The 15,962-nt window shown below is 40.0% G+C and overlaps 1 protein-coding gene across 1 annotated transcript in view; it reads left to right on the forward strand.

The window, feature by feature from the left end:
* The window catches only part of CPA6 (carboxypeptidase A6), a 112,667-nt gene that overhangs the window by 64,224 nt on the left and 32,481 nt on the right, over positions 1-15,962 (forward strand). The window contains exons 3-6 of the mRNA XM_074943059.1: positions 2,330-2,454; positions 8,757-8,871; positions 13,367-13,468; positions 14,374-14,478. Coding sequence (XP_074799160.1) covers positions 2,330-2,454; positions 8,757-8,871; positions 13,367-13,468; positions 14,374-14,478 — 447 coding nt within the window. The remainder of the gene's footprint in view (positions 1-2,329; positions 2,455-8,756; positions 8,872-13,366; positions 13,469-14,373; positions 14,479-15,962) is intronic.

Consider the following 15,962-nt stretch of genomic DNA (forward strand, 5'->3'; position numbering starts at 1 on the left):
AAACACATTTGTAGGTGAATAACGTCACACACAAGTATTTCTGTTGACTTCAGTGGGACAACTCATATGCTGAGAGGGAACTCAGATATGAAAGTGTTGGCAGGATCAAGGCCTAAATCATTTCTTCTGTCCTCTACCCTATAATTTTAACATGCTGCCACTGCAGCTTGGCCTTCCATTGTTTTATTATTAATTATTATTATTATTATTATTAATTATTATTTTCAGAGTATTAGCACATAGGTTAGTGTCCATCGTTCAGTGTTTTTCATCTGTGCAAGAAGGGAAAGTCAGATTGCTACCTACTGACATCCAGTCTCTCAGCACTAAACATGTATAATGCCCTACCACTCATTAAGGTGTTAATGTAAATCCCAAATGTCCTCCTGTTAGTCAGTGTATCTCTTGGGAGTTAAGTAATCAAAATATCTGGTGATTAAAATGCCACTGGAAGTGACTTGACTATATTAGTGACCGGGGAAATTAGTCTATTTGAAAGTGTATTAAACAAATTTAGTGTTGGTTAGAGTATGTGTGTGGGCGTGAGCATGCACACTGATAGAGCACATAAATAAAGCAAGAAGAAAGGAACTCGATTGTTTTTGTTACTGGCAATAAATTCCAAAATATCAGAGGCTTAAAAATGCCAGTAAAGGCTCTTCACTAGGCCATTTTAACAGCTTTCATCACAACAATAGTTGTATTATGAGCCTGACATTCCTCAGAGGCATGGGAAACCAGATCCCATAATGATCTTATGAACAAGGAAAGGTTTGGTACCTGCAGTGCCACACCTAATTCAATAAATTAAAAAAGTTAAACTATTAGTTAAAAAACGAGTATAGCAAACTATTACCTTTATATACTACAGAATATATAAATAGACACAACTTAGTCTGGATATTAAGAGTAAATTATAATAGTATTGTGCTGGAAGGTGTTAATTGTGCCCAACAAATAGGTCTTTGATCTAAAAACAAATCACAGACCTGGTTAAAGCTGATTGGTGTGTTAAGCATCTTTCTTTCAGATTAATTGGAAGGATCAATTCAATGCCCCTTCATGTAGTGTTAACTGGAAACAAAAGGAGATTGCTGTCCAGGCCATAGGACACATCACAAAGCCAGAGCAGGGCTAAGCCATGTGGTCTGAAGGATTTCCCTGGGACTGGTGCCAAATGCAGGAGCGAGGAGGTTGTTTGAAAAGAGGGGTGGGTGGGTGGGTGTGTTAGAGGCAGAAAGCCAGCGGGGAGGGACGTGGTCATGAACATGACCCTGAGAGGGAGCAGAGAGACAGAACTCCTTGGGCACAGAACTGCCTGGAAGGGCAGACTCAAAAATAGTGAGCAAGGAAACAGCTTGCCGTTGTTTCTACCTACTGTGTTCAGCAGAAAAGGACTTTGTGTGTATTCTTTGTAAACAAACAGAATTGCGCCAAAGAATATACATGACTCGTCATTGATACCTCCTCCTAGAGGAAACAATCCCACAAGGCCCGACATATTGGCTAACCACTTGAGCCAAAAAAGGCAACAGTGCTAACGTGACCAGAAATAAAATACAGCATGTTTCTTTTATACTTAGAAAATAAAATTACAGATTAATTTGGAGGTGTAGACACTTGCATGTAGGTATATGTTACCTTTCTTTGATTTTGTAACCTTTCTATATACTGTACTTTTTTTTTCCAACGTGGGACTATTTCCATCTACCACAGCACCATCTAGATATTGTCATTCAGCACTGAGTTAGGACTGTGTCCTGACCATAGACACAAACCACAGATGACCCTCAAGTATGAACACAATCTCATCTATTTTACAGCCCCATGCTAACCTAATCTGCATTGAAACTTGGGTTGTACCTCTGGCATATTTATTACCAAAGGTCATTGCAGAACTTTAGCATACACTTTGCAAACACCACATTCATATATTTTGGAACACTTTCCATTTCTCCTCAGTTTTCTTTCCTTGCATTGCCCTATTGAAAAATAAAAATGAAAACAAAAATTGCTGACTATAGGGAAGCTGATACAGCGGGAATGTGAAAGATTTTGACAAGGTAGTTCAGACCAAGAAGAGGTCAAAAAATTTTTGTTAAACTGAAAGGGAAACATTTTTTGTTTCAAAAATAAAAGTTTGAGTCATTCTCTAACTACTGTAAGGAAGCAGTGTTTGACCAGTGCACTAAGCATTAGTACTCCAGTGATGCTAAATAAACAACATGCAATATTAGATACATAGAAGAAAATTACAACCATGCTATCTCCTGGATTTCCCCACCTACACTGAATAAATATGAATTACAGGTTGGTTCCTGCACTACAGGTGGACCTGTGGCAGCCCAGCAGCGTCTTCCACATCTCAGAGGGTACGGTCACAGATGTACATGTTCCAGGGAACAGTTCACAAATTCTGCTACCCTACCTGCAACAAGCAAACATCAAATACACGTAAGCTTCCATTTCACTTTCTGCGAGTTATCCTGGTGGAACCTGACCTCTACTGCAGGTTTATGACTATAATACCAAGCTTGTTTCAGCACAGCATATTTTCAGTTTGTCTCACAGGTAGCTAGATATTCACAACAAGACAGTCATTTTATGGAATAACAGAGTCTCCCACAGGCAAACAGTTTAATTAAATGGCCTCCTTTAGAGTGCAGACCAGTGTGTCTGGAATGCATGTCAAATTGTATCTGTTGTGAGAAAGATGGTAATTACTGCTCCTGTTCTATAGTCTGTTTTGCTTGTGCATACACTTAACAGGAGCTGGGTTTGCTTATAAGTATACTGTAAATGAGAGAGCTCACATGCTTCATTAATTATATAAAGGAATGCACTGATTTGTTTTATAACTCTCTGTTCTGGTCACAAAATATAGGTCACGTAGAACAAAGACTGAATAAGCATCACATCCCACATAAATGTTTTTAAATATTCAGGAACGTTTCAAATTGTATTGATCATACTCTTCATGTAGAGAGAAAGGGTGATCGTGTGGTTAATGCCTTGATTCAGCAAGGCATCTAAGTTAATGTATGTAACGTTAAGCACATGAGGAGCCCTCCTGAAGCCCATAGGCTACTCACATTATTAAGCATATGCGTAAGTAATTTCTTGAATCAGGTCCTATATGGGGTAATTGTACTTATCTCAGTGTGGATAAAACATTAATGTTTGTAAAGTATACAAACAAAGTGGTATGCTTTGACTGGAAGTCACTCTCAGTATGATTATTTCTTATAGATTGCAATGATCTCAAATTACTAAATTTGTAGTCCTCAAAATAAAAGCAAATATAAAACAATTAAGTATGCAGGGCTAGTAGCCCAAGATCAGAGCTGTTTTGCTATGGGCCCTACATTATGGCAATTTTGCTTGCATTTAAAAATGAGATGATTATGTGATATTTTTACACTTATGTTTAACTTTTATGTTACATTTTTGTACAGGAATTGACATGTCCAGTTTCTTGCATTCATATGGCTGCTGCTGTTCCTTGTCTCAACAAAATTCTATAAAAAGGATGGCACAAGTGTTGTCATTGTCATCAAAAAAATACTTTAAAAACATTATTAACGTTGCAAAATCAAGCACTCAGAAGTTAGGAAACACCAGAATTAAGGCTGCCTGTGCAACCTTAATTCATCCCTTCTGCATATGCATTATGATAGAGTCTTTAATTACATAGAAATGTAGGGCTGGAAAGGACCTCTAAAGATTATCTAGGCCAGCCCCCTATGCTGAGGCCGGACCAAGTAGACTTAGACCATGCCTGATAGGTGTTTGTCCAACCTGTTCTTTAAAACCTCCTATGACAGGAATGCCACAATATCCCTTGGGAGCCTTTTCCAGTGCTTATCTATCCTTATAGTTAGAAAGATTTTCCTAATATCTAACCTAAATCTGCCTTGCTGCAAATTAAACCCACTACTTCTTGCCCTACCTTCAGTGGACATGGAGGACAATTGATCACTGTAAAGAGCCCTTAAGATATTGGAAGACTATCAGGTGCTGCCTCTGTCTTCTTTTCTCCAAATTAAACATATCCAGTTCTTTTACCCTTTCCCTGTAGGTCAGGTTTTCTAAATCTTTTATCATTTTGTTGCTCCGCATTCTGGACTCCCTCCAATTTTCTCACATCTTTCTTAAAATGTGGCACCCAGAACTGGACACAGTATTCCATCAGTGCTGAGTAGAGTGGGACAATTACCTCCCATGTCTTACATATTATACTCCTTTAACACACCCAGAACTATATTAGTCTTTTTCGCAACTGCATCACATTGTTGGCTCATATTCAGTTTGTGATCCACTATAACCTCCAGATCCTTTTCAGCAGGACTACCGCCTTGCCATTTTTTCCAAATTTTGTAGTGATTACATAATATTTTTCCACAGGACCCCAGCCTCATTCAGTGTAGAGGATGGACAGTGCTCATTTAATGAGAAGCTATTCAATATTTGATTCAATTAAGAACCTAATTAGAATATTTTGTTCCCCTTGTTACTTCCCTTCCCAATTCTCACTCCCAATCTCCTTGTGCAACTAGTCCTAGCCTCCCCCATCCCCCACAGGCCCCCATTCCTAGTGTCCTCACCCCCATCCATCCTAGTTTATCTACATCCACCAGCCCTCAGTCCCAGTCTCTTTGCCCAACCAGTCCCAGTCTTTGGACCATTCAGCAGCAAAGTTCTATGAAATCTTTACTTAGCATGTGTGAAATGATACTTTTTCAAAAGATTTATAACTTGGCCTAAATTGGGCAGATTTTCATGGAAACCTCAAAAGGCACATCCCTGATAACAGGTCACCCAAATGCCAGATATCAAGTCCCTGCTCCAAAGCAGGCAGGCAGGCCAGATTTTTTTTTAACATGGTATAAAAAAACATGGTATAACAATGTATTTGACACTAGTCTGATTCTAAGAATCAGCTTAACTGTTCTGGGTGAAACTTTCTAAAAATGTTCAGCCTGAGGCAGACACCTGACATGTAAAATTTCAACCAGAACAGTTAAAATTTGTCAAAAATATAAGCAAGTGAAAACAAAGTCTTATAAAACAAAGGTGTGCAGTCAGCCAGCACTGTTGGGGTCTTCAAGACAACCCAAGCTGCAGCTGATGCGCATATCAAACAACAACACTCATTGCTGAGGAGTGCCCATTAGCCAAATTCAGCATAGAATCATAGAATCATAGAATATCAGGGTTGAAAGGGACCTCAGGAGGTCATCTAGTCCAACCCCCTGCTCAAAGCAGGGCCAATCCCCAATTAAATCATCCCAGCCAGGGCTTTGTCAAGCCTGACCTTAAAAACTTCTAAGGAAGGAGATTCTACCACCTCCCTAGGTAACGCATTGCAGTGAGATCCGAGAGCTCCACTTGGCCACTAAGAATGCTATTGTTTGGCTCAGCAAATGTGCAAATAAATAGGCAGTATTACCAGCCCCATCTATAATACATAGTTTTAGCTGACCCTTGAATTTACCAAACTCTTATTTAGCTAGCAATAAGATGGCCATGAAAACAGGCTGTCATAAATATAAAGGGAAGGGTAACCACCTTTCTTTATACAGTGCTATAAAATCCCTCTTGACCAGAGGCAAAACCCTTTCACCTCTAAAGGGTTAAGAAGCTAAGGTAACCTCGCTGGCACCTGACCCAAAATGACCAATGAGGGGACAAGATATTTTCAAATCTGGAGGGGGGAGTGGGACAAAGGGTTTGGTCTGTCTGTGTAATGCTTTTGCCGGGAACAAATCAGAAATGTAAGCCTTAAAACTCGTGTAAAGTTAGTAAGTAATCTAGCTAGAACATGTGTTAGATTTTCTTTTGTTTAATGGCTTGTAAAATAAGCTGTGCTGGAGGGAATGTATATTCCTGTTTTTGTGTCTTTTTGTAACTTAAGGTTTTGCCTGGAGGGATTCTCTATGTTTTGAATCTGATTACCCTGTAAGGTATTTACCATCCCGATTTTACAGACGTGATTCTTTTACCTTTTCTTTCATTAAAATTCTTTTAAGAACCTAATTAATTTTTCATTGTTCTTAAAATCCAAAGGTTTGGGTCTGTGTTCACCTGTTCCAATTGGTGAGGGTTATTATCAAGCCTTCCCCAGGAAAGGGGGGTGTAGGGCTTGGGGGGGATATTCTGGGGGAAGATGTCTCCAAGTGGTCTCTTTCCCTGTTCTTTGTTTAAAACGTTTGGTGGTGGCAGCATACTGTTCAAGGACATGGCAAAGCTTGTACCTTGGGAAAGTTTTTAACCTAAACTGGTAAAAATAAGCTTAGGGGGTCTTTCATGCAGGTCCCCACATCTGTACCTTAGAGTTCAGAGTGGAGAAGGAACCTTGACACAGGGTATGCACCAGATCATCTTTTACTGAAGAGGCTCTGTCACAGGGGCCACCACACCAGGGCACCATCAAGCAGCTAACCTCTGCAATACAGGCAAGTCCTGCCTCAATTTCTCCTTCTTCAGTCCCTGTGGTCACTCGAGGTGCCCATCCTTTTCGCCACAGACTAGTGGCTATATCACTGCCCAGGAAAGGAATGAGGTATCTCTCAGAGTCTAATAAAAGCCCTATTTACAAGCATCATTTATTAATATAAGTGCATCCATTCACAGGACTCTCAATGTGAAACAGTTCACAGACCCCGAGATAGCTCCTGCAAGTGGGTTTCCCATAGTGTTCCATACCCCAGGCTGCCTTTGCCCATGAATCCAATCCCTGCTTCTTCAGAATCACTCTCTTGTATGTTCAGCCTGGCCTTAGCTGAGTCGGATCTTCCCTTTTAACTAGGGGCTGCTACATGAGCCTTTCAGTCACTAGGATTCCCTAGCTCCAGCCAGCCCTGTCCCACCAATTCTCTCCAGCTCTTTCTCTGCACCAGCTCTTCCCCACAGCAGCTCCTACCTCCTGCTCTGTAAGGGGTTCATGCAGCTTGCTCCAGAGAACCTTCTCCTTCTTCCTCCTCCCACCACTTCCTGTTTCTTCTTCCTCCTTGTCCTAACCAGTGCCTGAGGTGTTATAGATACCAGGTGCCTTCTATGAGATCCCACTTGCAAGCGGCTAATAAGTCACAGGGGAACTGGATCTGTTCCCTCTGAAAGGGACCAGTCACCTTGTGAAAGGCTCCTGTACCTGCAGTGTCTAGATTGACTATTCAGTCCCTGACATCCGCTTGCAATTGAAGTTAGAGCCCTGGGCCGCAATAAGTAAACATAGTATGTGCTCACTGAAAGTAAATAAGAGACCCTATAGTATATTCTCATTCTGAGGCACAGAAATCTATACATGGGGAGTTATGTTTAAATCCACACACTTCAATGTGATCAAATAGGACTTGATCCTGAAAGGACTTGATCCTGAACATTCTACCCAGGATTCAGCAGAGCACTTAAGTATGTGCTTAACTTTAACATGTGAGTAACCCCACTGACTTCAGCTGGATCACTCACATGCTTAAAGTTAAGCACATGCTTAAGTGCTTTGTTGGCTTGGGCTCAGAGTGCTCAGAAAATCAAGGCTATAGCCCTGGAATTTATCTTAAAATGTATGACTGAAGAGATGCCTTCAGTCATAATTATATATATATTACTTCCCTGAGATATTTATTTGAAGAACATAGATCATAATTACTTTGGTACACATATTGATATGCTGATTACATATTAAAGTGATATAGTTAGTAGTTTATGAAGTTAGTAAATAGAGCATTTCTTTTTTCTGCATTAATCATTGCTGCTTTAAGAATTAAAAAGATTGAGCATCACCCTCATTTTATACAAATGACACCTGGGGGCATTAATTGCAATGTTAGAGCGATTCAGTTCAAGAGAGTAGCACCATGATTTTCAAAGCCCGATTCTGTTCTTAATTTTACACTGACATATCATATCGCCACTGATTCAGCGAAGGTACTCCTGATTTAAGCTATTGTATGATCAGACTCTGGCCCCAAATGTCTGAGATCACAGCACTCCACCGAGTCGGATCAACTTCTTTCCATGAGTTACTGACCTTTCTGGGCTATTCTTTGATCTAGGCAGAAAAATAGGAAAGCTTTTTTCTGCATTTCTCTTTCAATACCAGCCCCCTCTTCCTGTCTATGTCTAAGTGTGTGACCGTCTATTTAGATTACATTTCGCAATTTTTGTTTCTCAGTTTTTGCTTGACACTTTTAAAATGACTGACTGCAAGATGAATATTTCATAGAAGAACTGTAGTATAACTATACATGATAAACCAAGGAAAATTTTACACATTCATTTTTGCTTTAGATGGAATATTTTCAATGCCCAAGTCCGATGTTTTCTTGTTGTTTTGTATCTGACCCCCCCCATATCTATATGTATGGTTCGGCACTTCTACACGGAGAGAAAACATAGGCATGCATATTTTACAGATTTTTTTCCAGTATAAAAGTAGGCTACAAGTGCTGCCATATAAGCATAACTTGAATACATTTAAATTAGGCTAAGTTGTTTACATCTTTCTGTTTCATTCACTTAAAAACAAGCTGCCTCCGTTTTTGAAAGCACTGTTATGTTTCAAAGCAATTGGACTATTTATTTGGCAGCATGTATTGTAATAAGCCTGCAAACTTTTATTGTTAAAATAAAAAAGGATGATGTAACATCAGCACGATTTTACTGTGGCTTTATTTCTCTTTAAATCTGATATTTATTTTGCACCGCACTGTATTTTATTCATGCCATTTAATAATGCTGCTTTCTTTTTAATCTAGGATCATCATATCTGATCTACAGAAAGCGATAGAAAAACAAAGTGGTTTGCGATCATGTAGGAATCGTAGATCAGTACCAGGATACAACTATGAAGTGTACCACTCACTGGAAGAGGTATGTTGAAAATGAAAAGGTGTCTGTTATCTAAACTCCCATTCACTTCAGCGAGGCTAAGATTTCACCCTATCTATTTAGAAGTGTGTTCTGATCCTGATGAATAGAGATGCTAGTAAATGTTAAACGTACATATTCATTTTCTAAATGTTTTATATAAAATAAAATAAAAATATAGACCCTTTAAAGTTTGTTTTTTAATCCATTATTATTTATAATATTTTCTTTCAAGGTTTGGCATCTCAAAAAAGATATATTGGAACTGGAAAAGGTACAGAGAAGGAAACAAAAATGACCAGGAGTATGGAACAGCTTCCATACAAGGAGAGAGTAAAAAGACTGGGACTGTTCAGGTTGGAAAAGAGACAACTAAAGGGGGATATAATGGAGGTCTATAAAATTAAGAATGGTGTGGAGAAAGTGAACAAGGAAGTGTTGTTTACCCTTTCACATAACACAAGAGCTGGGGTAACCTGATGAAATTAATAGGCAGCAGGTTTAAAATAAGCAAAAGTAAGTACTACTTCACACACTGCAGAGTCAACCTGTGAAACTTGTTGCCAGGGGATCTAGTGAAAGCCAAAAGTATAACTGGGCTCAAAAAAGAATTAGGCAAATTCGTGGAGGATAGGTCCATCAATGGCTTATTAGCCAAGATGGTCAGGGATGCAAATCCATATTCTGGGTATCCCTAAACCTTTGACTGCCAGAAGCTGGGACTGGACAATAGGGGATGGATCACTCAATAATTGCCCTATTCTATTCATTACCTTTGAAGCATCTGGTGCTGGCCACTGCTGGAAGACAGGATACTGAGCTAGGTGAACCAATAGTGTGACTCAGTAGGACTTATGTTCTTATGTTCCTTTTCCTTTTTAAAAATGTAACTAATTACCTTAGAAACTTTTTTGTTTTAAACCAGGCACTGTTAACATAACTTTGGTTTAAATTCTTTTGACTTCAGAGTCTGAAGGCATGGTTACTTTATTCACATTAGAAGTCTCACTGAAGTCCACAGGTCTACTTGTGATTAAAATTTTCTCACATGCTTAAGTGTTTGCAGGATGGGGCCCAAAAGAGATAAAAGTATTCAGGTAATGGTGGTTCTACAAAGGGCCGAAGCCTGCAAGCTTTCCATGTGTCAAGGTTCCTTCCCCATTCTGAACTCTAGGGTACAGATGTGGGGACCTGCATGAAAACCTCCTAAGCTTACTTTTACCAAGCTTAGGTTAAAACTTCCCCAAGGTACAAACTATTTTACCCTTTGCCCTTGGACTTCCACTGCCACCACCAAACGTTTATCTGGGTTTATTTTATTAGGAAAGCATTGTTTGGAAACGTCTTTCCCCCAAAAATCCTCCCAACCCTTGCACCCCACTTCCTGGGGAAGGTTTGGTAAAAATCCTCACCAATTTGCATAGGTGACCACAGACCCAAACCCTTGGATCTTAAGAACAATGAAAAAACATTCAGAATTTTAATAGATAAAACAGTAAAAAAGAAGTAACAATAAAAAGAATCACCTCTGTAAAATCAGGATGGTAAATACCTTACAAGGTAATTAGATTCAAAACATAGAGAATCCCTCTAGGCAAAACCTTCAGTTACAAAAAGACACACAGACGGGAATATCCATTCTATTCAGCACAGCTTAATTTCTCAGCCATTTAAAGAAATCATAATCTAACGCATATCTAGCTAGATTACTTACTAAATTCTAAGACTCCATTCCTGTTCTGTCCCTGACAAAAGCATCACACAGACAGACTCTTTGTTTTTCCCTCCCCCCAGCTTTTGAAAGTATCTTGTCTCCTCATTGGTCATTTTGGTCAGGTGCCAGCGAGGTTATCCTAGCTTCTTAATGCTTTACAGGTGAGAGGATTTTTCCTCTGGCCAGGAGGGATTTTAAAGAGGTTTACCCTTCCCTTTATATTTATGACACCATGTGAAGAACTCCCATGGATTTCAGTGGACCAATAGAGAAATAAAAATAGGCACTGGTTGTATTAATTAAATTATTATTAGGAGCCAAATTCACTCTCATTCAGATCAATTATATCTTGATATCAGTAAGGTTTGTGACACAGTCCCACATGACATTCTCATAAGCAAACTAGAGAAATGTGATCTAGATGAAATTACTATAAGATGGATGCACAACTGGTTGAAAGACTGTACTCAAAAGTAGTTATCAGTGGTTTGCTGTCAAACTGGGAGGGCGTATTTAATGGGTCCTGCAGGAGTACTGTGTCCAGTACTAGTCAATATTTTCATTAATGACTTCGATAATGGAGTGGAGAGTATGCTTATAAAATGTGTGGATGACACCAAGATCTTGGAGGGGTTGCAAGCACTTTGGAAGACATGATTAGAATTCAAATGACCTTGACAAATTAGAGAATTGGTCTGAAATCAACAAGATAAAATTCAGTAAAGACAAGTGCAAAATACTTCACTTAGGAAGGAAAAATTAAACACACAACTGCAAAATGGGTAATAACTGACTAGGCAGTAGTTCTGTTGAATGGCATCTCCAGGTTATAGTGGATCACAAATTGAATGAGTGAGTCACAATGTGACACAGTTGCAAAATAATCTAATATTATTTTGGAATGTATTAACAGGAGAGTCATATGTAAGACACAGGACATAATAGTCCCACACTATTTGGCACTGGTGAGGCCTCAGCTGGAATATGTGTCCACTTCTGGGTGCCACATTTTAGAAAAGATGTGGACAAATTGGAAAGAATCTAGACAACAACAAAAATGATAACAAATTTAGAAAACCTGATCTATGAGGAAAAAACTGGGCATGTTTAGTCAGGAGAAAAGAAGACTGTGTGGGGACCTGATAACAGTCTTCAAATATAAGAGGACAGTGATCAATTGTTCTGTATGTCCACTGAAGGTAGGACAAGAAGTAATGGGCTTAATCTGCAGCAAGGGAGATTTAGATTAGATATTAGGAAAAACTTTCTAATTATAAAAGTTTCAGAGTAGCAGCCGTGTTAGTCTGTATCCGCAAAAAGAAAAGGAGGACTTGTGGCACCTTAGAGACTAACAAATTTATCTGAGCATAAGCTTTCGTGAGCTACAGCTCACTTCATCAGATGAGCTGTAGCTCACGAAAGCTTATGCTCAAATAAATTTGTTAGTCGCTAAGGTGCCACAAGTCCTCCTTTTCTTTTTTAATTATAAAGGGTAGTTCAGGTCTGGAATCATTGTCCAAGAGAGGCTGTGGAGGTTTTTAAGAACAGGCTGGACAAACACCTGTCAGGGATGGTCTAGGTTTACTTGGTCCTGCCTCAGTGCAGGCGGCTGGCCTAGATGACCTCTCTAGATCCCCTCTAGCTCTACATTTCTGTGATTCTGTGAGTCTATGAATCTCTCACTGAAGTCAAAGGGAATGTTCTCGGAGTAATAACTTAAGTATAAGCTCCAAGGTTTTAAAATTTCTGCTTATTTTCATGTGAAAATTGTTTTTTTTTAACTATGAGATGGCCTGTTGCTGTTGCTTCTCCTCCTCTGAAGCTATACGTGCAGAGCCTCTTCAAAATTGGGCCCTGAGACATTGAGTAGGGAGAGGAAGAAGGAAAAATCAATCCTCCCATTTGACAGTGTGCATGCAAGTACAGAACCTACTGCTGTCAGCACAGAGGGTGTTAGATAGAGCTCTGCAAAATCTACCTTTTTCAGTTTGCACTAGAAACAAAACCTCTGAATTCAGTTTGTGGGGATCTGTAGCTCCTGAAGTTTAGTTGCAGTATCCTATCCACTCACAGCAAAAAATGAAACTGTTGACACTAGTATCTTCTACCACTCCCCTCCCTTCTCCCAACAAGCCTATTTTCTATCTTTACCTGGTGCCATCTTCCAGAGGGGAGACTTCTTTCTCCATTCAGCACCTAATGTCTTTAGAGAATGTCCAGTTGGCCTCACATGGGGGAAGTTAGCTGGATTGCTTCCTCCATACCACTTCTTGGTGGGAGGGGTCTTCAAGGTAGACATACTCCCTCCCAAATTCTTGGTGTTTTCCAAGGGGGAGGTTAGTGATCACTTTGTTGTAGTGAGGCGCCATCCAGGACAAATTAGAGGAATTAGGAAGACTACACTTGAAGTTACTGAAGAAGCAAGGCGGGACAAAAAGGTCTAGAGCATTTATTAGAGCACAGAGATAGTACAAATGAAAGACCAAATCAAAAACCACACTAAGGGCTTAGTCATAGTAGTAAAAATAGTATTAAAATAGCACCTATGAACCCTATTAAAAGCTCAGCCCCAGGGTGCTAGGCACTGTGCAGACATGGAACAAAGACGACTGTTCCACTCCCTTCCCCACATTGCTCACAATCTAAGTGACAGACAGGACACAACTGGAAAACAAAACATATTCTTGACAGGTCTCACTAGCCTTTTTTTCTCCCCTTCACTTTAATATCTCTTTCACAAAAATGTTAATGACTGAGGCAGCAATTTTATCTCTATATTTTCAGATTCAAAGTTGGATGTATCGTCTGAACAAAACCCATTCAGATCTCGTTCATATGTTCTCTGTTGGAAAATCATATGAAGGGAGACCTCTGTTTGTACTAAAGGTAAAAATTAAATAGTTAAAGCAGTTATATCTAACACCTGAAACCAAACTCAAATAACTATTTCACACAGCATATTTATATGAGAGGTTCTGAGCACCTACATCCCCTAATGAAGTCAGAGGATTTGTGGGAATTCAGCACCTCTCTGGATCAGACCTTTAATAAACAATGTAATAACCTGGCAGAAAATAGTTCACACATTAGAAAGTTAAGAGCCAAATCTGCTGGCTTTACCTCTGCATGTATTCTCTTTGCAATCTACTGGATTATTTGTGTGAGTAAGGCAAGTAGGATTTGGCTTTAAGGGAGTGGGAAAGATCTGTGTTTATAACTGACTTCTAGAATGAGTACCCTCAAGGGTAGATGGACCACAAGAAACCCAGGAGCTCTTCTGAACATTGTGCCCCACATAATTCTTGTTGATCCGTTGATGATGAAATGATGGTATTCAATGCTCAAAATTAGCCAAGGCCTACAAAGGAAAAGTTAGTACTTCTATATGTTTTCCTTGCATCCTTTCCCACTAATTTCTTAAAATTTGGTTTCACATCACATGCTGATTTCAGGAAAATCTCAAAATTATTCCCCAAACATACATTTTCCCAGCCCTGCTCCAAGTGGCATGTAAGGGCTTATTTCTTCAATATAAGAGGAGTTGATAGCTCTGACTTTTCCTGTGACTTTTTCAGTTCTCCAGTTTGTAACCTTGAAATGATCTGCATGGACGATACCTAGAATTCCCATTCCAATATATCAGATCTGTATCTCTTTTGTAACTGTTTACAAGAGAAGTTCAAAGTGTCTATTGTAGCTAATTAACTGTGTCCACTTCTGCTATTGCTGCTCACTAAATGTCAATAAGCACTAGGACCTGTTGTGGTAACAATGAATATTTACTTTTTTAGTTAGGTAAAAGAACACGGCCTTATAAGAGAGCTGTCTGGATAGACTGTGGCATTCATGCAAGAGAATGGATTGGTCCTGCCTTCTGCCAATGGTTTGTAAAAGAAGTAAGTGTGCTCTGCCTTACACTATTTTTGCTTTAGAGCAGTGTTTCCCAAACAGTGGGTCATGACCCTCAAGTGCATTGCAGGAAGATTGTAGATGGGTCATGGGCTCAGTGCGCAGGGGAGACCCTGGTACAGGAGGAGTATTGGAGAGGTTGCTCACCCTGCACTCAGCCCATAACACAAAGCTGGGTGCAGTTCCCCGCTCTGGGTGTTGCGACCTGGCACATGGGTTCGCAGCACCACTCAGATTTAGTCTGGCCACCATTCTGTCATAATGGAGGGGCAGCCAAGCCAAACCTGAGTGGGGCTGTCACCCCTGCATGCAGCCCTAGACAAAGCTAGGCACACATCACAAAAACATGCCCTACGTGTATTGGCAGAGATTTGGAATAGGAGTCTATTCAGAACGCCCATACTATGGAGACTGATATGTTGGCAATGGTCCAGATAAGTCAATGCCAAGCCCAGCATTCACCTTTGTAGAGCAATCTGGCAATACCCTTGCCCTTGAAACTTAGAAACCTTGTAAAAGAGAAATTCATCCCGTGTGTAATTCAATTGGAGTGAGTGGAGTAACACCAGGGATGAATTTGATCCAAAATGATGAATTCTGGATTGTCTGAACACTCACTGTCTCATTAATTTCCCTTTGGTCCCACCCCACTCTATGTTTTGTTCCCTTAACCCTTGATTTATCTGGAGTCTAAACATCACATACATACTCACAAATAAACTCCAGTTCCCTTTGTCATTCTTCAAACCATGGGGCAGGGAAATTAAACCAATTAAAATTCAGCATTTCACTTGCCTGCTTCAGTACATCAGTATTCTTTTTCATGTCACCACTTACTCTCATTTTCAGTCGGGTCTCAGTTCAGACACACGACAATTTTGCAAGATTTTTATTTAAGGCCCAGGGTTTTACCTGCCAAACGCTAGTCACTTTGGATCAGCAAGATTTACGGAATCAAACAATGCTCAAAATCCTTCATAAACAACCTATCCTAAACTACTGCTGTAACTTTGAATGCAAGTGTCTTCCTATAGCACACATTTTCCTCCTTCCTTGGTTCTCCTCTAAGCCCACATTGTAGCAACACTGTCTTCTCAGGAAACCTGCCTCTGGTTTTCCGACCTATCAGCATTGTGGTAACTCCTGATCCTGCAAGGCACTACACAAAGTCAGACCCCCGCACCCATACATAGGCCTGTAAACTTTAAGGGTGTATTCACTGCAGTACTACAGTTGGGCTCTTTCAGGTCTTGCCTCTACCCACCTTCCATCCACACACAATATACGCTAAAACCTAAGTTTAATGATACTTCCAACCTACACCAGGTAGCTCAGTGGGGCTGTAGGCTGGAGCCCGAGAGAGGCTTTCAGTCAGGTTGGTCACCCACCCACTTTGCAGTGAGAAAGGATGTTAAACCACCCAAGTGATGCTAATCCTCCAGTGCCTTCCCATAATTCCCCCACACGCCCA

Source organism: Natator depressus, chromosome 2 (genome assembly GCF_965152275.1).
Source record: "Natator depressus isolate rNatDep1 chromosome 2, rNatDep2.hap1, whole genome shotgun sequence".
NCBI lineage: Eukaryota > Metazoa > Chordata > Testudines > Cheloniidae > Natator > Natator depressus.